At 37.5% G+C, this 25425-nt stretch overlaps 1 protein-coding gene across 2 annotated transcripts; it reads right to left on the reverse strand.

The window, feature by feature from the left end:
• Positions 1 to 25018, reverse strand: galnt7 (UDP-N-acetyl-alpha-D-galactosamine: polypeptide N-acetylgalactosaminyltransferase 7). 2 transcript variants are annotated; one of them, XM_088646047.1, is made up of 12 exons: positions 24525 to 25018; positions 20107 to 20564; positions 12287 to 12453; positions 10871 to 11001; positions 9929 to 10008; positions 9318 to 9500; positions 6707 to 6824; positions 6078 to 6200; positions 5072 to 5290; positions 3502 to 3600; positions 2668 to 2796; positions 1 to 1307 (listed from the first exon to the last, which is right to left on the reverse strand). In XM_088646047.1, the coding sequence occupies exons 1-12, from the start codon at positions 24645 to 24647 to the stop codon at positions 1170 to 1172; spliced, it is 1968 nt and encodes a 655-aa protein (XP_088502173.1). In that variant the 5' UTR covers positions 24648 to 25018; the 3' UTR covers positions 1 to 1169. The 2 variants fall into 2 exon arrangements, with proteins under 2 accessions (XP_088502173.1, XP_088502088.1); XM_088645962.1 differs by lacking the exon at positions 9318 to 9500 and adding an exon at positions 8992 to 9174 and having other exon boundaries at positions 24525 to 25015.
• Positions 25019 to 25425: the final 407 nt, after the last annotated feature.

A 25425-nucleotide genomic window follows, 5' to 3' on the forward strand; every position in this document is an offset into this window, starting at 1 on the left:
TAAAAAGATATTCAATTTATTTCCTATATTGAAACAATTAGAACAATCTAAGTTATATATTTACACCCTCATCCAAGATCCACTGTACATGTCGAAGTTAATGGAATAATAATAGAAACAATCTGTATTTACACATTGTATAAAAAGTTGCATACGTGAATGATTATGCATAGCTTGCCTTACAGACAAGTCATTTTGCTTCTATATGCCTTTTAAAATTTGTTTTACACCAATGATACATTTCCAATCTTTGATTTAGTCACTTGTTGAAACCACCTTAATAGACATAACTACAGCTGTATTTTTTTTTTTTTAAAAGCAATCTTATGTTAACGGCTTATTTTGATCTTACAGTCATTCCACCACAATGTGAAACTTTTTATTTCTACAATCTATTCTCGGCACCGAGAGAGGTTTTGTCTTGTTCAAATGAGAAACTGAATCCTCAATACGTTTTTTGTCTGCTGGCTTCCTCCTTTTTAAGTAAAACAAATAGGTTTCTTAATGATCAGTATTGATTTATGTATACACACACACCATAGAAATATTTAGAATTAACAAACCAAAACATTATTAATAGATTAGAAGTTTCCTTAGAAGTGACCCAAAACCCAACACTTTTAAAACTGGCAGTAAAGTCCTTTCAGAAAAAAGTAAGCATTCAGCTAACAAGGGACTAAAACTAAGGAAAAAGATCCCATCCAGATAATCCACATTTGAAATTTTCATTTTTGTGCAAGTGCTGGATATAGTCACATTCTTAATTTACCAACAGACATGGAGGAACTCTACATGAATAAATTAGAAGGGAAAAGGTAGTGCTTTTGAGATTTTGAATAACTACTTTAATTCTACACAGATTACTGCATCTTCCACCCCTAATATAAATGTGCATTTTGAAAAAGCAACATGCTTTTTAGACCCCTGAGTGAAATCCCAAAGAAATGTACCCTGAAAGATATGAAGATCAAGAGGGTAAGATGTAAACATCATTCAAAGATGACAAATTAAATTAGTTGTAAACAATTTTACAATGGATGCAGTATTGTCACAGTTCTTCTTCATTAAAGTATTTACACTTGCACTAAAACTCCTTTATGCAGCAGATACACAGGCAAATGGTGTTCAGTCCCCTCTGTACAATTTCAGTTGAATTGTAATGGGTCACCTTACACAGCAACAATATTGTTCATTTCCCACTTCTGTGTACTTTTATTCTTATCACAGTCCGCTATAAAAACCTTATGAAGAACCTCTGAACGGTCCAAGCACTTTCCAGTTGGTACGTGGGTAAATCTACGCAGATCCTGTGAGCAGAATGGAAAGAACTGTTTTATTTGAATATATACATCCAGACCAAGAAACGTTCTGTCGAGCACTCAAAGCAGTTAGTATTCTACGGCTTTGCTACTGCGCCTTTTCCTGGGATAAAGACTAGCAACCCAAAGCCTATCGTGAAAAAGCAGGGAGCAAGGCAGGACTACGACTACTACATCCATCTTGGGATACACACAAGACCGAATTAGAAATATCAGTTAACCAAGCCGACACACATCTGGGAGCTGAGGAGAGATTGGAGCATCTAGAGAAAACATCCAGATCCGCAATGGTGGCACACCAGTCTGGGATTGAATTCAGGACCTGAGAGCTGTAAGGGAGCAGCTCCACTCAACACCAATATTAAAATACCTCAAGATTCAAAGTTTCATTTATCAACCTGAGTACGCTTATTTTACATGTACTGGAACACATCGAAAGGAGAAAAAAAAGTACAGAGTATGCAGTAAAACATGTATACTAAATTACTAAATAGGTTTGGGGCTAAATTAATTCTGTAAAGAAAGGATTTTCCTTAAAATCAGTATTTACCATTAGAATTGTAGGAAAATACATAAAGATATTAGTAACACTGGAAAATAAGACACACAATCTTGGTTTTCCATCATTTATAAATACATACTGTAGCCCACGGCATGCGATTCCTTTTCCCAGTAATAGATTTTATACATTACGGTGGCAGACAGGAGAACTAGAGAGCAGCGATATGGTCAAACAGAAAAACAGACTTATTTCAGAGTGGCAGTGCAGGGCTGTGCACAAAAACAGAGGATTCGGCACACTCTGCTTGCCACCTCACCTGCATTCAAACAATGTCATTTTCCCCACTTTCTTAAGGTGAGGAAAACCCTTTTCTGTGTAGTAGGCAATGATGAGGATGTAACATTTAGAGAGAGTTTACTGGAGGTCATGGGAAAGATGCCGATTACTGAACAGGGAGGTTAGTGTTCAAGTGACTTCACGCTGGAGGGGAGAAGCCGGGGCCAGAGGCGTCATAACAGTTTAAAACCCCATCACTCATTCTCTTAAACCCATATTTACAGTAAAACGGTACTATGTCAATTTGAGATTTTACTGTACATCAAAGTGAAAACATACAATAGAGTTCTCATTTTAATTAAATATAGTTAGAGTCCCCTTAACTCAGAAGATAAGGAAGCAAAATATGTCAAACAAGTGTAAAGTACAAGGACTATCATATTAGGAATGTCCAATAATTCCCACCCACATCCTGAAGTGGTAAAAAACGAATTCCCAATACATTAAAAAAAAGACTGTGCTTGGGTTTAGCTTGTGTGAATGAAATAGCAATGTTTTCACAATACTGACCTTGAAGTATTTCCATTCTGTATACTCATTCAGATTGCAGTGGGTTATGATGACGGTGGATCCATCCGATCCCTTTGTCAAGCACTGATCGTACTGCATAAGCTGATTGGCTTCATTTATTCTAAAAAGCTTAATTAAAAAAAATGTAACGTGAAACAGGATTTAAAATATACCTCAGAGGACAAAATAAACCTCCAGGTTGTGAGCTTGTGAAACAAGGCAACCCAGAAGTTTAAGTTAATCTGGACCTTAAACGACTTCTCTGTGTTTGGCAGGACATCTGTCTGAATTGGTTTTAATGGGGCAAACACCACAACGGTTATTGAAACACAGAAAGCTGAGAATACTCTAACAGCACCCTTCTGTGCTCTGTGCTGCTGCTTGCGGATTTACTCATCACATATGGCCTATGGCACAGCCCGAACTCAGCTAAGTGTAGATAAGCACCAGCCAGCACTTCAAACACGCACCTTCATGGGAACACTCTTATAGATGTCTTGTAACTAAAAAAAACACTAATTCAACATTAGGAACTGTTTTTTTTTATAGATAAGAAAGCCTATTAAAATACTACACTAGAAAACACTACAAGAGAACTCGGATCCAAATTTGTCTTTAAGCCACAGACTCCCATCATTGAAAGTCTCCTGCAATAGGAGCTTTTTCCCCCACACATAAAAAGAGCAGTGCTTGCCAACTACTGTACATGTACAGTATATACTGTACGTGATCTATATGTGGACATTTTCAGATGCTCTTGTTTGCATTTGTGCTGTCATACAATGAGAAAAGTAACATAAAAACATCAATACTGAACACACATATACATTTTACCTGGTTCCCTCCCATTCTGTGACAAGGTCCCATTTCAACGGTGCCTCCATTTGTATGCCCCATACTGTCTATACAGTAGTTGGTTTCATATCCTCTTATCTGAAAGACAAACAGGCAGAGATTATTGATCTTAATTTACAAAGGATTATACTGTAATATATTCACTGCGAGTGTGTAGGAGAAACAGCACAGAAGAGTGCATTCATGCACTAAAGATTGTATCTCACAGAACCACACATGCTGCATATAACTCCCTCGAATTCTGAGGCTTTCACAGGGAGAAAATCTAGGTTACCATGGAGCCCAGGAACAGTTATTCATTGACAGTCCAACATTATCTGGTCACACTTAAGTTGTACATGGTAAATAAAGATATATTGTAAGTGCACAAAATTACTTCCTCATTTACCTACAGCATACAGTATGTTATACACTATTTAAAAGTACAATTATTTTGTAGTGTCACCTCTCATTTTGTGCAAGAACACGTTTGTATAAGACTTCTTTTAGGTACGTCATCAGCATGTGTTTTTCGGATAAAGGCTCATTTACATACTTTCATCACAGTAAATTAAAATGAAGAACTCTTGCAAGTTCAAGTACCTTTAGCAAGTACTAAACACTTTAAATACCTAATTGCAGATCACTTGACTTCCTGTATATCAGAGCTATTCTGCATTTAAGTGTAATACATCTATTAATATAAAGTTAATTTATCCTAGGAAGTAGTAGAAAAGATGTTTTAAATTAGTTAACTGTCTTCCTGATAATGTTATATTAACCTTAACTGTCTTAAGTCTCATTGAGAGATCCAAAATATGCTGATTGGTTTATGTGTATCACAGCACTGAAAGGCTACTTAGCAATCCATTTGTTGTTTTCTATTGCTTAATTGAAACGTGATGGAGGAAGAACTGTCAGAAGTAAAGTGCATGAAAAAAGGACTCTAAACTTGCTTTTGTAATTAAATGTTCAACGTACAATGTGATGTTCACATGTTGAGGTGGTAAACAACATTGTTGCCTAAACTGTATTAATAGAGTAAAAAAAAACAAAATTTAGCATATAGCTCTTTACACGATGGCAATATATGGTGCTCCTTGTAAAAGCATTCCAGCCTTTTTACACCACTTCACATACACGTAATCACACCAGAATGAAAAATTAATGCACTATCTAATGAGCATCAAACTGTAATGTGGTTTGGGAGTTCAAATGCTATCTTCCCTTTACCTTAACAGTTTTTTTTGCAGAAATGAGCATACAACATAGAGCACAGTACTGAGAAAACATAAGGAGGTAGTGCCTAGTACTTATATTTTGAGCACATACGGTGTGCACACAGTAATCACTCGAGTGAAAATGAATGTTTGGAATACATAACAATGAAGAGACTGTGAAATGATCATCTTCCTATTCTCGTTATTTACCTACACAAAAAACCATAGAACCTGCCTGCTGTGTTATAAGCAATGTGCTTGTTGCTGCTGGGAGTTGTGTAGATTATACAATGAAAATCTTTGCGAAAGGTCTTGGATCTCTTTTTCCCCCCAACACACAAAAGAATTACCTCTCCCCACTCCACGTTTTTCGGAGGCAGTGGATAATGAGATGGTATATCGTAAGCAATTTCTTCCATGAACCATTTGAAGCTTTTGCAGTTACGTTCCTCTCTGAATTTTTTTAGTTGACTGATATCTCCATAGGCGAGGGTCTGGGTTTCAGGCCGACTTGCGTAAAAATAGTCTCTGTATTCATCCCACCAGACCTCAACAACTCGAACATAATTCTGAAAGTCAAATAAGGGGGGAAAAAAGTGTTAACATTCAATTCCCGACAAACAGCACTTACAGATAACTGATTGATATTAGTATTCTAATTCTTTACAACTGACACTTGACACAAGGGAAGGCCTTACAACACGAAGACTTCCAAATTTTGGTCTAACTTTGTTAGACTTTATCAAATATATATTTTTATCAACTAACGTAAAACACTGTTTGTTACAGTGAACTATGGGAAACTTTTAGAATAGCACTTTAACATAGGCGCTGTGGTTTAACCTTGAGCTTCCCAAACCAGTTTGAACCATAACAAAGCCATTCATCCATTTTCTAACCGTTTCTTCCAATTAGGGGGTAACAGGGGAGCTGGTGTCCCGACAAACAGACGAAGCAAGGCCCAGCCCATTAAAGGGCAGACCAACACAGACACACACACTCTCACCCAGGGCCAGTTTCCCCAGCATCCAATGAACTTACCAGTATGTTTTTGGACTGTGGGAGGGAACAGGAGCTCCTGGAAGAAACCCAAGTGAACACGGAAAAACATACACCGGGACCCCAGTGCTCTGAGGCAGAACTGCTAACCACTGCGCTACCGTGCCTCCAATAACAATAGCAAAATGACCTATTTAGTGCTTTCACCCCCATGTGGATTTCTGTGCCACATTTTATTTTGGCATTTTAGGCCTAGGTGACTGCGCTCTTTGTTAAGTGAAAGGCTTGCGATTTCTTGTTCAAGTTTACTTTATTTGAAGAAGCAAAAAAAAAAAAAAAAACGACTACAAAACCAACCTTCAAAGTTGGAGACGAGCCCACGTGAGCGGGTGGTGGATTTCCTTGCCACCCATGCAGACGATATATGTGTCCAACTCGAGAACAAGGCACAAATAGCAGCTGACCGCCACACTGCCAAATCTAAAGGATGAAAGAGCAGAAATTAGACTGTGTGCGTGTGTGCGCTACGCACAGGTCTGGGACTTGAGTAAATGCACTGGCAGATCAGATGGGAAATGTCAAACGAATCAGACTCATACCCTGTGCCTCAAATATAATAACAATATACTGGATGGACTATATTTTATTTACTTAAAAAGAAAAAAATTAACATCCAGCATTTTTATATCCACTATTGAAGAACTCAAATTGACAATGTAACATTAAAAAGTAGGAACCTAAGACCCTGTTAATATTAATGGAATTTCAATTAAGATTTTGAAATGTTCGCGAGCCTCGTCTTCTTAGAACGGCGAATATTCCACTGATGTAGTTACAGTAACCCATCTGATTCCTATGCATGTTAAAATCGACACACTAGTACTGTTCAGTGTTAACTGTGATTCTTAAATGATATTTAACACCCTGTTTCCTTTTGGCAAATACAAATTCTCTTGCAGCAGAAACACAAATTACAGTTTTTTTACCTTGTATGAAATTTCAAAGTTTTCTCCTCCCCAGATCTGAAGACCAGGATCATACAACCCAAGCTCAAAAAAGAAATCGCGTTCAATAGCAAACAGTCCACCAGCCATAGCAGGTGATCTGAGAAATAAGCAAGATTCACAAATGACATATTACACAGGGGACAGACAAATGACATATTACACAGGGGACAGACAGTAACTGGTAGACTCAACTCCAAGGCAATGCTTTTTTTGATTTACTTAACATATTAAGGCCCATAAATTAAACAATAATACATGTGATTTAAAAAGTTAAAAATTAAAAAAAAAGATTTTTGGTTTGAAACCGTTTTTCTTACAATTCCAAAAAGTATATTTTGTTGGACATCAAATGCTTTGTTTTTATTGCATGGCAAAAATAAAATGCTACCTGCATTAACAAATTTAAAAACTGGAAAGCACACAGTACACACAGGTTTCTAACGACGCAAATTTATAACTGATTTTAGGACCTATCGGTAAGCTGAAAGTCTACAGCTTAGTTATGACATTGAATAAAATAGCCTTCTTTCATTTTTAGAATTTTTTAAAGAGAATTAAATGATATAATGTTTTTGTTTTACACCTTTGCAATTTTGAATCTCCCACTGCAAGTCTTGGTGGAACCTGAGCGGCATATACTTCTCCCAGGGGGAGCGGTGGCTCTGTGGCTAAGGATCTGCGCCTGTGGCTGGAGGGTTGCTGGTTCAAATACCGCAGCCGTAAAAATGGCTGATCCTGCACTCTGACCCCAAGCTTCTCTCCCTGTCTGTGTGCCTGGAGAGCAAGCTAGGGTATGCGAAAAGACACATTCCTAATGCAAGAAATAGTATATGGCCAATAAAGTGATCTTATCTAGCTTGTTTGCAGCCTCAAACAGCAAACAAAAAGGACTCAAGCACACAGTTATTCCACAAGTTCACTGCCTAACCTTGACCCCCATATTTGTTTGAGAAGCTGTGAGCCTTACAGTGCTTAACAAAAGGGTTAGCACCAATGGACAAGAAACGCTGATGTGACTCACTGAAGTTGCCTTAGGGAGAGGGGATACACAAGCACTAGCTCCAGGGACTAACATCTGACCAGCAGCATGCAGCTACGTAAAGCATCCTGGTCACAGTCAGTTAGTGACATAGCCCAGGCTTGAAATTATTACATCTTGCAGTAAGAGCATTTAGGAACCCGCATGCTTTCAGAGGTTTTAAAAAGATGCATAACATACAGTAATTTGTGAGATTAAGCCTCCCTGCAGGCATTGTACATACAGCAGATCTGATATCTTCTATAATGATGTTATGACTCGTGAAGAACTATTTCCTAATGACTTTATAGAGTACATGGAACAATTTCTTTCAAACTTAATAAAAGAGACTAAGTGTCTCTTGGCTAAAGTTTAAATCCAATTTAGTTATTTTATGGTTATCAATGTAAACATGCCATGAAGAACTAAGAAACCACCAAGTTAGACAACAAGACACCAACAAAAACGTGGAGCACAAAACAGTTACAAATAGAGGCAAGAGGGGCTGTATGAGTGACAAACACCAGCCAGAAAGATTGCACATGTCTTCTTTTTTCATCTCATCATCTAAAATGATGGCAATACTGTAGATGAAAAAATGTGTATCCATGCTAGGAATTGTTACCGATTTTGTCTCTAAATTATGCAATTTCTTCTATAGAGGAGCAAGTATATGATTGACCTACATGTGTTAAGTTTCTTTTTTTCTTTAATGCCTGTATTTTTCCTGTACATTGTTCTTCAGTGAAATCTTAAAATAACTGAAAGATAGTGCTGTGTACCTTCTGAGGCATTATCTTTCATTATATTTTGTCTAGTTTGTTTAAAGAACAGAGCTTTGTGAATACTTAATAGAAAAGGTGCTTTGTAAATCACAGGTTATTGAAATTAACTTTGGAAAAAGTTTAAACCAACCTTTTTGGTAATAAACAAATCACTGTCCTAAAAGTACACCTTTTCATTTAGAATAGCAAGACGAAGTGTTTGACGTTTACTGCGAAGTCAGCAACAGCTACGAATTCTGAGCCGCGAGTTCAGCAGGTGAACAAAAAGCCAAGCATCTGTTCTTGATGAAAGAAAGAGTCAGCACAGAGTGCAGGAAATACAATACACAGATTAACTGCAGTAGTAGAATTAGTGTTAGTGGGACTTTGAAGCAGTCGAGCATGAAGTACAAGAACACAGTACACCCACCACCAAAGTGAGTAAGTTCCCATTCCGTTTCGTTAGTACTGTTTTTAATTACCGATATGGCTCAGTTTTAGTTAATCTCATCTGCTTCTCCTTCTTAGTCAAAGGAACACGTTTCCATAGCATGCTCCAGTCCCAAGCTCCTCTTGCAAACCCGTCTTCGTCACCTCCCCCTTGTGGCTGAATTTCGTAATTGTTGCCATTTATGGAATCGATAAGAGGCACTGTGCATATAGTTCTGAGAGTGGCGGGAGGGATGGTGTGGGGAGTCCACGCATCGCACACAAACACAAACAGTCACGGGGAGAAAGGAACAAAACAGAGGAAGGGCACAGATGAACACAAGGTGAAATATAATATGGTAAATCCGAGTTTCTTTACCGATAAGGTTCAGTTTTATGCTTTCTTTTAGCCTTTTCCTTGCTGTTTAAGGGGACACGTTTCCACAACAAACTCCAATCCCAGGCACCTCTGGCAAAGCCATCTTCATCCCCACCTTGCTGAGGCTCTATGGTATAATCATTGCCATCTACGTAATCTATTAATGGAACCGTACATATGGTTCTGCAACATTAATGAGAAACAACAGCAAAGCGTGTTACATCATTTAAAGTCCACTTCTACACTCAAGAATTCTAGCATATCATGCTTTTTGTGTAGCTTTCTACATCCTGTTGAAATTGTCTATGCTTGCACAGCAGAAGAGCAAATCAAATGAGTGATTAATTCCAGGACTGCAACAGGAATAAGATTACTTATCCACAAACAATCTGTAGAATTAAAAGAAAACTATAATTGTACATATATTCATCCATCTAAAGTTTGCAGTGCCTTTCCATAATAACATTGATTACCCCAAACTACTGTCTTGCATTTGTGACACTTAACATTCACAGCCTATGAGATTTATATGGTCATAGAAAAAAACTCTTGATTATAACCGTGAAAGACAAACCATAAACATGACAAATAATGTGCAGAATGTCCTCTACCTGTCTTTCGATATTGGTGCCACCAGAGGTGCATACCAGTTCAGTCCTACTTCACAGTGAGCGTCCAGGTAGATCAGCACCTAGGGGTATTTCAATAAAAAAGTCTGATTTAGTTCAACAACATCACTGGCCACTACACAACCTGAAAAACTGCTACGAATGATTGCTAAGGGTCCACTAGCATACCGTACCATGGATATCCACTACATAACAAACATCTTCAAATTTGCATTTTGTGGTACAGTATATCCGTTTTCAAAACGAAATGCCAGGATCATTACACCAAATAGTCGAGTGTATTTGGTGAATACACTTTTAGAGTGTATTATGATGGAATATTCTTTTTCAAGAAGTGGCTCACGTCATAAATGCAAGGCTAGCAATGCTCAGCTCTGGTCCTTGAAAGCTACAGGTCTATTATTTACATAGGTCCCTTTGTTACAGCACAAACAGCTTCAGGACCGAGACCACTTCGGCCCCCTTATCTGGATGTGGATCAAGCCTAGACAGAGCCTACTGCATCCGAGGTGGGGTTTAGAGCACACAACTGTCCTCACCCTGGATAGGATGCCGGGCTGCCACAGGAGCCAATTGATAAAGGCATAAATACAATGGCTAATTAAACCTAGCCAGTGTGTTTCTGGAAAATGAACCACCTGACATACATCTCAGTGGGATTTCAGGGAAAACATGGAAACTCCATTTCAGATAGACCCTCAGGGCCTGAAGGGAATTCTCGACACAGTTACTGAGAAGAAGCAATGCGGACTCCCACACTGTCCTCTTATACTTGGTTCCAGGTCACCAAATAAATGAGGAGGTGAAGAACTCAGGTGAACAAAAAACATAACGCTGTAATTCTCAAGAATCCTAGGCGCTCACATGACATTAAGTGCCTGACAAAGGCAATGCTAACAACTGAAAGCACAGCACTGTACATACCTGACCAAGCTTAGCTTTATGGGCACCGATGCTCCGAGCTTGAATTAAACCTTCTCTTCTTTCATTGCGAAAAACTTTTACCAAGCCATTCCACTGCTTAATGTATTCCTCTAATCTTTCTTTCAGGTGTGCTGAAGAAAGGGAGGGATTTGAAAAAAATCAGTGATGGAATACGGTCTTCAGAATAAAACTAATGACACCAAAATAAAACCGTATTACACTAGTCTGTGGATTTGGTAAGATACCGTGGACTACAAAAGGTGAGATAATGTGACATGAGTCAGAAAAAATTAACAGACTTAACTAAAGCTTAGACACAAAAGCTCTCAAACATTATTAATGACGCATTCATATTCTTACTCATCATTCAGAATATTTGATCAAATTTTACTGAATGATAAACTGATTTTAGATTGTAACTCAGAATTCAAAGATAGCTAAACAAAAATCAATGTATTTGCCATGTCAAAGGAGAACTCTTCAACTCATGGAACAAAGAGAAAAGAATAGAAGAGAAAATATGTGGCTTCTACTGGACATGTTCTTCAACTCTACCATTTATGATCCTATCAACAGTTTGTAGTGTTGGTTTAAAATGCTGGATTTCAAAAACAAGGGTTTTCAGATGCACTTTTTCCACCCCATTATTTATTATATTATATATATATAATATTATTTTCAGTAGTTTCAATTACGGAATTGGAAATTACTACCTGGAACGATTACTACAATGTCTTTGCATAATCATGTCTGAGTCTTTCTCAAGCATCACAGTGCTGAAGTATTTTAGAGATATTTTCCAGCTCTTTATCGCAGCACTGAGTGTTAGTACTGAAGTGCTCATAGCTCCCATAATGAGTCCGTAACAGTGTACTATGTTGCTCAGGTACAAAAATGCTGCTTAAATATGTTTTCAAAGTCTGAAATTGCTGGACCGCAAATGTTTAAATGGAAGTAGGAAACAAGAAAAGCAATAGGACCCCTTTTACCACCTGGGTTCAGTCACTGAAAAGTACAAAAACACCCGGTTTTCCTTTCACCATCTGATAGGTGGATGGAAACCAGAGAACCTGGAGGAAATGGTCAACCCCTCTTAAAAAACAATTTAAAAATGCAGCTTTAATATAAAGTAATTTCTTTGTGGATATGTTAATTAATTACTAAATTAGAATATGGTCACGTGTATTATTCTACTTGAGTTATATGTACTATTTTTGTCCACATATGTCAATACAATTTCACATTGTAATGAAATTTCTCTAATGTATATAAATATAGAAGCATGCAAACGGAATACATATTTCTGTGCAAGTTTCTGCAGCCTCTACATTTCTGGAAACATTACTTCTTCTGTAGGCGTTTACATAGTTCATATACTATAATCAAGTTAAGATGTACAAACAAAATAGAAGCTACCTTTATTGCTGAAATCATCAATCATTACAATTTCTGCCAGGTATCGTCTTGGTGTCCGTTTGATAACGCTGTGCACGGTCCTCATCAATGTGGACCATCCTTCATTGTGGAAAACAATAATAATACTGGCAGTAAGCAAGTTCTCATCAAAATGCCAATATCTGCACCTAGAATGGAAAAAACATATATCAGGATACAGCAGAGAAAGAAAGAGGAATAAATATATAGTTTTTGTTGTGCCTTGTCCCCTGTCCCTTCTGAGTTTCAAACTACACGCACTCAGCTCTTCAAAGCGCAGTACTCTCCCAAGACACCATCTGTGCAGCAGAACCACATTTGCTAGTTTCCGTTGCAGATCTGTCCTCCTTCTTGCTGAACATCTGCAAGCTCCCCTTTAGACCTCACACATTCACCGATACGAGAACATGAAGTACTAAAGAATCGCTTGGATGAGATCCAGCTTGAATTTGATTACATTAACAAGCTCGGATCATTTACAATGATTATCATGTGGTTTTTCCAACACATTTTTTGGTTGCTGTTCACGTTTCTCTGTTTTTTTAACTTAATATATATCGCAACAACAATGATTCCTGAAAGTGCTTCAGCTGATCAGTAGTACCAAGTAACAAACGTTCTGAAACTTTTCTATTTTTTCAGAGCACAACATTTTAATTCACATCGATACTAATGCCACAAAGTAATCAGGGTATGCATCTGTGTGTACGTGTATACAGACTCCACTCAATGAAAACAAATTTTCAAATGCAACTGTGGCACAGAAAGTAAATGAAAATAAAACTACAACCTGCACTGATGCCCCCAAATACAGGCCTGTAGTTTCAGCGTGCTAGTTTGTGCTTATATTCACCATCCAGAGGACTTGGTTTGGGAAATAATACACAAGGTTCTCCAACCTGGGATACCTGGTTATTTCTTCATATATAGCCTCTGCAAAGAAAGCAGCTCTATCATAGCACTACCTTTTTTATGCACTATTTGCATAAAACCCCACAGCCATGCTACATGAATATAATTCAAAGGGACAGAAATAATCTGTGGGTGCTGGTTTTGGCTCCGAGCAGTCCGTCTTAAAGACTGCAGCTGCTTGTGCCCTTATACCAGGTATAATGTGTACCGCAAGTGGCACGATGAAGTTCCTTGTCCTAGCTGGCTCTTCCCTGTCATTTCCAATACTATCAAAACCAGCACATCAGAGAAGAAGTGGTTTTCAGCCAATACAATCATCACCGTGTCCATTATACCGATTTTTCGTTCCTAAAAGAGCTGATATTCAGGTCATTTCAGGTACACATCTTGAAAAACATCTGATGAAAAGAGATTTTCCAAACATTGGGCTTGTTTGACAACATTTCCCACACTGAACAATTTGCTGCTGTATGAAAAAAAAAAAGGTTTTAACGCCTCCCTAGAAGAAAAAACAACAACTAGCTAACTCTATTTTTATTGCAAACATTTTGAAAACAATTTAAACAAAAAGATTTCTTTAAAAAACCCTGTAACAGCTTTAAAAAAGTGGGACTGGTACAAAAGAGCACTTGTTGAAATCTGTACAGCTACTATACTTCCAACCTCTACACAAAAGCAGCTTTCTGTAGGTTTTCCTGTGATTCATAATCCTGTGATTATTAATGCCACAGGGATGTTAAAGTCCAGCAAGAAATCCTCTTGAGACCATGAAACAAGGGACCCTTGACAGGCAGATTCACATAAAGCATTTCTTCTTTACAAAGTTATAAAGAATATAATTTGAGAAACAGATTTTATATCTGTGCTGATTCAGGTCCTATTTGTATTGTATCTTATTCACATACTGTATAGCTGAAACCAAATCCTACAATATGCAACATAAAAGTCATAAAGTTGTTAACTTTTATCACTGCAGGTTTTGTGTTACTTTTTAATTTTATGCCTATTATGCAAAAGTTCTAAAAAGGTCTCCATACTCATTAAGCTTTTGCTTTTATGAGAAGGGGCTTCTAAAGAACATGTGAATATTTGGCTTCCTTTCCGGAAAGGCTTTAAAATTTTCTACAGTAAAAGGAAACAGAAGCCTAAATATGCCCAGATCTATCCAGGCAAAATGAAGTCCTTCACTTTCAAGGCAAGTCCCCGAGAGCACAAACAGTACAGCCAAAACGAAAGATGTGCTGTCAGGCTTGACGTTTACTTTGGTTTATTGCTATAAAGTAATCTACTGCATTCTTTTATGTCTTGATAAATACTTAGGATCAGTCATATACACAGTACATCTGATGACATGGTATAGTTTGGGGGACAAAATGCTATTATAGCATTGGTGAAAGTGACCCATGTCATTTTTCCCATGAAAATTAAGTGTGTCGTGTACCTAGAAATGGAGGGCAACACTTAGAAACTTAGTACTTCTAAATTCAATTACTTTCCTAGACTACACCTATCAAAAACTAGGGCAGCGTCAAGGACGTGAGAGCTTGTTAGTCCGGTTTATGCCATGAGTGACAAAGCAGGGAAACCGAATATCATGCGTCGTAAAGGCAGCCCAGCTGCATGTGGAATGAAAGTGAGTGTAATGGCACACCTCTCCGAGATCTTATCTGCACCCAGGGCTGGGCAGAGCTAGTCCCGGAGGCTCACACTAGTGGCTTAGCTAAAGTGAGAATCTACACCCTTCCCCCCCTTCCTGCAGGGGGGTTTCTTAATGCCTGAAAAGGACCCTGAGAACATTAACATGACAATCCCTTCTTAAAGGCGGCAGGGGAACAATGCAGCATGCCCAGTACCATCCCTCTGGGGATTCTGCCAGAGCAGTAGGGTAGCACCACTTTCTGAAAGGGCAATGGACTTCACAAGAGTGATTTTACATGGGAAAAAACATATACTGACTGACTCCAGGAAGATAAAAACAAGAACTGTCACTGTAAATACAATTTATAAGCTTCCCCAACACTGGTGATCTCTTATTTACCTGGAAAAATTTAAAAATGAATAACCAAATTTTGATACATTTAATTTCCATTTGGTTATCAAGTAGTTTTTTTCCCCCCCAATATCAGTATCTTAATTCCCCAGAATTTCAAACTGAACCCTCTCTACACACATATCCCCCAAACAGCAAGTCAGCTCTGTTGCCAAACAATCTTACAAAATGCATGTCTGCTTTTGAGTTATGTTTTCATGAATACCAATCAACAGGCTTTCTACAGGAGAATACAAACTCAACAAGCACTAATATGCAAGTCTATAAGTGTGCAGCACTGGCTGCTCTGGGCGAGGACAGAATAAAGTTTATCTGTAACAATATCTTTTCATACATCTTAGCTTTTATTAGTGTACTGGTGCTATTACTACTGAAAAGAAGCATCCTTTTCTGTATCTGCAACAAAAAGGCACTGCAAGAACACTGGACTATTTCCAACTATGAAGTGAAAATTTATATTAAATTAAATGAAAGATAAAGCAAGCAACCTGCAACATTTTTAATGAGTGAATATCAGTGTATACATTGTGCGTATTGTAAGCATTGCTCCATGATATTCATTTTTTAACCTCCCAGTGCCACCTGCTGGCGATAACCTGCACTGTAATTTACAGTGTAAGCTGAAAGCAGAAAATACTACTCAAATGACACCTGCTTTTTGAAAACAAAAGTTAATCTACAAAACCAGGATTTTTTTTACATCAATAAAAGATGAATACATTATTAATATGTATAGTTTAACAGGAACAATGAACAACGTTCAAAAAATGAAACAGATAATTTATTAATATATGTGTGCTCACATTTTATGATTGAGGCTATTCTTTAAATTAAATCATAATCGACAACTACTTTCTGGTGATGCTTTTTCCCCATGCAATCGAAACAAAAGCAATATTGTCATAAAAAAGCCTAATTAATGGAAAAGAAAAATGTTTCTGAGCATTGGGTATTGCATTAACTACCATCTGAAAAATAAACAGGGCAAAAATATTTGCAATAATGTATATAGAATATAAAAATTAAATAATTTAGACCATAATGGTTTCTCTGGCAGTGATGGATGTGAAACATATGTAGCTTGGTATGGTGTAGATAATATGCATCTGAGAGAGGATGCTATTGTATATTCTACAATAAAGGGAAAAAGGAGTTTGAAGTAGAGTAAGACATAATATGACAAAGGAAACAAAGTTATTTTGTCATGTTATCTGGCTAAAGTTTAGAACACAGACAATGTGTGTCATCTTCAGAATATTTCTGGTTTTAAGCATAAACTCTTTGTAGCATGACAGGGACACTGCCTCAGTCTATTCTATTTTTTGCAACAACCTCATTTCAGTTTACTTAAAAGACATATCAACGTGGAAGTTGAGCACACAGAAGTGCTGGGTTTCTTTGAAAGCAGACTGCAGCTTGTTTCCTTGGGTTACTTTCACATTTTAAAATGGGAAGGAAGCAATCACAGTCTGCCTAATTTACACACGATTTAATGCGTTGCGGCACATTTTATTTAAAGGTGCCATTGATTACAAAGAATGTGCATATGCAATTGATATTTTGAACAAGATGATACTATTCAGAAATTTCAGGTGAACCCGACAATGTAGGAACACACTTTTGTGCATGATTTATCAAATTTGTCTTGTAATGTGTTTCTTATCCCTCTTCTTTTGTCAATATTTTCCCTTTACAGGCTTTATGTTATCAACAAAACAATTTCCTGATTCACTTATTCACTCCCGTGTTCATTTCCTCTATGCAAATCAATGGCACAGCTGCCTTGTTCCTATGCATTTTTTAAAGTGAACCAGATCCAATTCTTCAGATTATGTCAGTTTGGTTCTCAATTCAGTGTTATTCACCCAAAAAAAGTTCACACACACTATAGATGAGGAAAACAAGTTTACAACTTTAACCTGAAAAATGAATTTAAAATGTATATAAAGCCGTTCTATCGCAGATTTCAGTGAGATGATTAAATTCTATCTAAAAAACTGAAACTATCATTCTGTGCATGCACTGCAACACTTTGATTAGAAAGTCAGTGCCATCTAATGAGTAGGATCAAAACCACACCTGCATTTACAAGGCAGTCCCACCAAGAAATGACAAAGAAGTGACAAGGTGGATTTGATATCATTACCTTGCCATTTCTTTTGTATAATAAGATATGGATACCTCTTACGGTTTGCTGAGTAATACAAATAGAAATAAAATGCAGTGTATACACTAAAAGCCAATCCCAGATATGAAATGTAGGACAAACTGAATCTTTGGCTCGACAAAGGATGAACTTTTTTTTTTCAATAGTACGTTATACAATGTTGATTAGTTTTAAAAAAATGCAATTTGTCAGAGTACCTGGAATAAATCAGTTTTAAGTGTATCAGAATTTTAGATCCTGAATTTAATGTACATTTCATGATATTGCAGGTAGGATGTTCAAATTATTATAGTCTCTACAGAAAAAAAAAATGGTGTACCTAGATAGATTTTAAAGTCAACCTGCAATCCTATATAATCCTGCAATCCTACTTAATGTAGTTACATTTCAGTTTATATTACAGAGATTAATAGAAAAGGATAATAGTTATGATTTACAAATTTGTAAAAAGTACTACTTTCCGTTAAGGTCATAAACCTAATCTACCGTACATCAATCTTGTACCAAAGTACTTGGAAGAAAATTTGGTTTAAGCATTAGTCTTTGTATAAAAAACAAAAAACAAAAACAAAACTGTGGATACAACCATCAGATCACTTATCTACCAAAACAAAAACAATAGAAATATGGTGAATGGTTTCTTCTTTGCAAACTTTATGTTCTTAACTGGTTTTACAGTAAAATTGGGAATATTTAATCTCAGAGTTATAGCATTAAAGGTAATCTAATTCGTTCAAAAGCTTGTCGTTTCAAATCTGTCCTGTCTAGAATTAAAAGTCGTTGAACTGGATTTGTAACTGTCTTCACAAAAGACAGCAAACACTCAAATTTACTGAAGGGACACACCTGTCTTCTAGTTGGAATTCAAGACTTGTAAGATCTCCCGAAAGACTTTACAGTACCCTAAAGTCCACATTAACCAGTTTTAAAACAACAAAAGTGCACTGATGTTTTACAACTCCTGCTTTAATTGCAAACTATTTACAGAGATATTAAAAATAAAATGCTGGTAATGCATTAATTTGGTTCACACCATTGTAGTAGTAGTTACTTACGTGAAATCACGATAGGACACTGGTGAATTCATGTGTTTTGTTGGATAGCTATTTGTATTTTGTTTCCCCATTGCATATGTAAGAAAGGTACATCACCTGCTTCCTGAATTTAACTTTTTTTGGTTGAACAATAATGCATCTTTGGCCAAGAATGAAACACAACAGAACACCAAAACAGCATATGATGGAGAGTAATGTTAAAATGTTTTAACAGTAATATGTGTTCAGGACTTGCAGTCAAGTCTGTAGCACTGATGAAAACATCAGCTTAAACAGTCATTAGGCTACCTCATAGAACAATCAACTTCTTATCGACAAGCAGAATGACCTTACTACTTCAATTTATAGCGTCAGAGATTCTCAAAACCTGAAGGGTTGTGATTCTCTGTATTCAGGAATTACTAGATACCCAAGAATAAAGGTGTATAAGCAAACATGGCAAAAAAAAACCATATACACAAGATGTTGCAAAAGCACCTTTCCCTTTGAAAACCCTATGGGCCCAAAAGAACTGAAAAAATATTTCACATTGCTTGTTCAATCAATTCTTCCACTGCAGCTCAAATATACCACAGCCACTCCTTGCATATACAGAACAGTATAAGGAATACACAAGAACACATCTATGAATGAGGGGAGACCAACTGGCCCATCTATTCTGTTTCTCCAAGATACAACCGGTTATACAAACCTAAAGGTTGTGCAAATATAGTGAAGGGAAGCCATTTAACTATACAAGTGAGCCTTTCTACACAGAGATACTTTTTTTTCTCCTATTAAAAAGTTAGATGCGGATCTTAAATTCTTGCAAATTAGAAGGCTAAAATTCGAGTTCTCAGTACAACACTAAACTTATTTTGGTACGTATTAGTGGACGGACAGGCAAACAGTCTGGGTAAAAGAAAAAACTGGTGAAAGCATAAAAATACAGCTAGAATTTAAGGAGAAATATATAGTTCTCAGCAGTCTATATAGGATATGTATATACTGAAAATACAAACGTCTAAAAATCAAATCATTACACAAATAAAGTAGATGTTATAAAACAGTTTCTTGCACTCCTAGAAAAAAAACATTTTTGTTTAAAAGAAAGAAAATCTGACATATGTGATTAGCATTTGGATCCTCTGCTTTCAAAACAAAAAGAAAACACTGTGTGCCAGTCCATGATTACGGTGAGTACAAAACATTCCCTCAGACCTTCAGAAAGGATTTTATATTGAGCAAGCAGGGAGATTATACTAATCCTCATCTGAGTAAAAACCTAAAGCTACTTCTTCAAAAGACAGGTTTCATTGAGTGTCATTATTAACGTACTCTTTCAGACCCTTCCCAACCGCATGGAAATGTTTGCCAGACTGAGCTATAACTCGCAAATGGAGTCTGAACCCTTCCACCTTGGCTGGTCTCTTTGACAAAGCCATAGAAACCAGTGAAACAAGTGTTTTTCAGAGTCACGTGAGCTCTTGACAACTCCCAGCAAACGTCACACGAAGCTGTCGCCACCTGACCTTAAAGTACTTCCTTAAAGGCCTTAAAGGTCTTCAGGAACGCTTCAGCTGACAGCTGTTACCGAGCTGCAGATATCCACACACACCCAGAACCCAAAGATACTTACTCTTCATGGCGCAAATCACTAATAGTCCGGTCCAGAGAGATCATTTCGCTTGCTACCATATTGAACCCGAACTCCTTGATGCTGGCTTGGATGGAATCTTTATAATCGGGCCCCAGGACAAAAGGCTTGGCCCCCTCTCCCGGGCCCCCAGGAACTCCCTGGGGCTCAGGCTCCTTCAGCTCGAAGTTTCCCAGCTGACCAGGCTTGAGAACGGGGTCGGAGTAGATGTGCTTCTGGGGTTTAAACGTGATGTACTGTTTCTGCATGACATTCTGCTGGTTGTTGACGCCGGCCTGCTGCTGCTGCAGGTGCTGATGTTCGTTTTTCCCTTCGTTCTTCTGCCGGATGGACTCCAAGTCAACTTCTACGCCTTCCACGTGAGGCCAGGGGACCACAGGCTTAAATTTTTCTAAAATGTCATTCTTGGCGTTGGGCAGGTTAGCAGCATCTCTTCCTTCCTACAAACAACAGGCAAAGGAGTCAAATATGGACATGACAATGAATATTTTTTAATACTATATTTACTAATCCTTTGTATTCAGAGTTTATAAAGGTACCAGGAATGACTACATAGTAATAGCATTATTATTACTACTTTATATCACATTAGTAATACACTGGAAAAAAAGTACAGTAGGTTTGATTTTGTTTGGTTGATCAACAGTAGAATTTTACTGTTTTGGGGAGAGTGCTGAAAGTCATGTATTATTCTCAGGATAATCAAAATAATATTCCTTGAAGTATTATATTGATTGAAAGAATCTTTAACATTTTAAATTAGCCAGAATGTCCCCCTAAAGTTTTCTCTAAGAACTGTCAGACAGGAACTATTCTTACTTAGAAGACATAAAGCTCTATGTCAAATGATTCAATACTCAAACATACAGCATCATATTATAATTGCTTTCTAAGCAAGGAGTGATAAATATCATTTTTTAATTATTGCTTTAAAATAGTCCTATATAATTCAACTTGGCCATTTCCCTGCTCAGTGGACAGAGTACATTGGACTGGATTATTTTATTGTCTGATGTTTAACCTTTAAACAATGAGCAATTTTCTCTCATTATATCCACATTGTATTGTAGTAAATCTACCATCAAGGGCACATACATATTTCTAAACACATAACAATTAGCCTGAAGGCTAAGAAAACACTGCTGTGCACGTGGACACAAAGAATGTATTGGGGGTACACTCAAAACCCGGGACCTTTTCCTGAGACCTCAGACTTCATCCTTTAACAAACACCATATTAGCAAAATTCTGAATACACAAGCTGTTGACTAAGCAAACACCCCTAACTGTTAAAGGAGTAACCATCATGCTCATTTTTACCTAAAAAGAACAATGCAGACCTTAAGCTCTACAGGAATTCTGTACATGCAGTGGAGAAAAAAACATTAAGCCACATAAAACCAACTGTTAGAAAACTGGAACTTTTTCAAACCGGAGAATATTAAAAGATTTCTGTAATTGACTGAATATGGTTGCAATGAATGTGCAGTTTCAAGAACAAATAAAAGCATTATTTTGTAGGGCACCAGATACATTTAAATCACTGCAACCTGGAAGATGTTTTTCAGCATGATCTATGTACAGTAGGCATAATGTTAGAGTACATTAGGGTAAGACGTACAAGTTTGATTTATGCTAGTGCTATTTCTCACCAAATCACCTTTTTCCAATGCACCTCTAAAGACTGGCTGCTTCGCCTTACAACTCCCACACTTGATGTAACCAAAAGCTCGAAAGCTGAAGAATCACAGAACAGGAAGGCTGCCAACCAGGTAAATGCAATCAAGTACTGCAGACACCTTAATTGCTTGTGGGACTCAAAAGTGGTATTTGTTATTCCAGTGCAGGAACAATTACACAGAACAGTATTAAACGCAAATTGCAGTGTAATTATTGAACATTAATGCTTTCTCCTATATTTCATTCAAACTCATTGTGAATTGAAGTCTAACTTGGGAATTTGTTATATAAAGTGCTTGAATCTGATCAAATATAGTGAGGTGCTAAGACGCTAGTTTGTATTGTCCAAATGAAACAGAACTGTTAGTTGCTAAGAGGCAAGACTGCACTTATCCTAGTCTCAGGAAGGACAAGATGAGCCCTGACAAAGCATATGCAGTAAGCAACGACCATGACTGTCAGTTCTACAAGGAATACTATACGTGTACTAACCCAACAGGTTCTTCTCAAATCTGAAACAGGCTACACACCAATGAAAACCACTCCTCTAACAGGATGCACAGGCCACTTGGTATTTTTTTTTCTGTAGTGATATTTTAAGGGAAGAAAGAATGGAGATCATAAAGTCTACTCCACTCTCATCATCTTGTCAGAATTTCTTCACAGCTCTCAAACCCAAAGTTACATTACTACCACATACAGGACTACCAACATTCACTACACAAACCACAAAATAGCTGGTGCTTGCTGGCATCAATGCCGTGCATTGATTTGAGGGAGTGATGTACTTCTACCTCTCTTATCATGGGAACACCTAGACCAGTTGTCTCAGTCTCTTAGAGAAGACTGCAGCGCAACATCCATGACTCAATACAGAACAATCCCACATTCCTGGATTACTTAACATACCTGCATCCCATATTATACTTATTTACTAAATTACATGTGGGTGCTGAAAGTAGTTGCTTCAGTGTAATAATCTTCAACAGTGCCAGGTCTGTTAATTAAACAGAAACAATTAACCCTTTTCTGTATGATATTGTGCTTCACATTTTCTCCATAGAATTTCCTTATAAAAAGGGTCTGAAAATTTCTACAGGAAAGTGAATATACAATAATTGTTTGAAAAGTTGTTAAATAGAGCTGACATCTTCACTCAACAGTTGTTTTACACATCGTCTACAGACGACAATCCAATTGGAGTGGTATTTAACATTGCTTCTCAACTGTGATCCTAAAACCAGATTAAGACTTTCTGCTACTTGAGTTCACTTTTCAGAAATATTGGGAATAGAGTGACACAATGACAACAACAGCAAACTGTAGAATACTTACATATATATTTTTAATAGGGCTTGGAAATCACACCACAGAAAAAAAAACCCAAAGAGAATACTGTAAACCTATTAATCTGCCAGATGTTTCTCATCAATTTTTCAAATTTCTAAATACCTATTTGAGGCTAAGGTATCAAGGATGTCTTCAAACTTTCCAAAACAAAGATCCCTCTTTTCATATGAGCTCAGACACTTCTACTATGATTCTGAAGAAAGATTCTGAAAATTTTAAGCAACTTAAATGTCTAGCCAGTGGTTTCACTTGCTCTAATTATCCGTAATCAAGGACTAAGCAATGTTAATTTTTTACGAGCAAATCTAAGACTCTTGCTAGTCTTAGACTGTGAAACTGCACCTGGATGCAATAACTAGTGATTTAAAGAATAAGACTGAATTTATCAAGTAAAATCACACTGGAATGACAATTTTTTTCCTGACAATTACAATTGATTACGTTTCTTCAGACTGCGAAGAGCATTCTCTTAATATTTACTTGTGTAACGTGTTTACCTACAACAGACGGAACGGGTTTCTTAACAATAATAAATACTTCTGTCATATTTTAATCTAAATAACCCAACTTCGGCACTTTTGAAAATATATTTCTCTCTCAACAGACTGGAGCAGCTAAGCATACTTTACAGTAAACGGAAACTCTCGAGACCGGACGCTACATTTTGCATGACAAAAGAGAGCAACATTATTACCGCGGTTGTTTTGAAAATGTTACATCTGTACATTTGATACTGCAACATCACTGCGGCATTTTAAATTACGCGTTTCCCCAGCTACAAATTCAATAGTTTACCCATTTTGCACTATCCATGCCGATTTGAATGAAATAGCGAAACAATATAAAATATAACACAGAAAACGGTTCAGGCAATTCCGTACTTAATTCTGTTATGGGAATGGAAAACCAAATATAAATATCTAAGACAACGGTAAAGATTGAACATTAGGGGAAAATCGTATGTGTCCTACAGCTCACCAATGCACTGTAAGGCCTAGTGCAATGGTTAAGGCCAGAGCCTTCATTATCTGAAACGATTGAAATGCCGTCTTCCGGGTTTACACGTTGTTCATACAACTGTATTTCCAACGAAGCGGAGATCTACAATATTTAATCTTGCACAGGGTACCTTTGCAAAAGACAAACGTACGTTTCTAAAGCGCTCGGTAATGCACACCACTCATCTGCATCTCCATGACAACGACCCGGACTCTGAAAATGTGAAATCGGCGTGAACGGTGAAGGAATGTCATCACAAATCTGAGATCACACACACACACACTAAGAAATCTAAAACAGCCGGACATTTACCCCCACCAGTACGACGATCCATAACCGTGAACGGTAATGTTAAAAACTGAAGCACTTACCACTTTACCAAAAGGGTTTTCGTCGTTCGGTTTCGGTGAAAGGGAAGACCACAGCACCACCAAGCCTAAGAAAGTCCCTATTATCAATAAACTGCGGAGGATAAAACCTACTTTTAACCTCATTTTTGCGTGCAATCGTTAAAGTGTGCGCCTGCCAGCGAACAACCCCGGCTCTCCTGCCCACCGGCCGAGCCCGTGTCTGTCCCTCGCAGCCCCCCCCGGTCCTGCTCCGCTCCCTATTGAATCCTTCTCGCCTCTCTCCGGCGCTGCCCACTCTCTCTGCCTCGCAGCCCCAAGCAAAACTTTTCAGCACACACACACAGCAGCGACGGCGGCGGCAGAAACCAACAGCGGCAGCTTTATCAGCGACTTCACTAACAAGGATACGAAACCGCAGTCCAGGAAGTCGAGGGCATGCTGAAAGCTTACTGGCTGACCTTCAGTTGAATCCCATTGAAGACTGTTTGCTTACAACACACCTGGCAAATAATAAAAAAAAAAAACGATTGGATTTGAGCAGTGTTACGTGGCATGTAACTGTTGCATGTTGCATGTAAGGCTAATCATGGGCGTATATATTACATACATTATTACATTATACACCCATATATTATCACATGACTAATAATGCGGGTGTCAGTCTACCCTTTTGTGAGTTCTATAAAATCAAGTGCTTCCTGTAAACATGCAAGTTTATTCACTGTATTAACTGAAAAACGGCCATTGTCGTAAGATCGAACCACTTTAAAAGAGAAGAAAAGCTGAAGATGGCTCGATCGCTTTTTAAACCTGCTGTGTTTCCTTCCCCCTTTTAAAGCTAAATTCTGCTGCCCCTTTTCTACTTAAGTCTGCAAGGAAGGAGTTTCAACAATGTAATTTACTCATTAATGATGCTTGGGCA

Source organism: Lepisosteus platostomus, chromosome 1, assembly GCF_059453375.1.
Source record: "Lepisosteus platostomus isolate fLepPlt1 chromosome 1, fLepPlt1.hap1, whole genome shotgun sequence".
In the NCBI taxonomy this organism is placed as follows: Eukaryota; Metazoa; Chordata; class Actinopteri; order Semionotiformes; family Lepisosteidae; genus Lepisosteus; species Lepisosteus platostomus.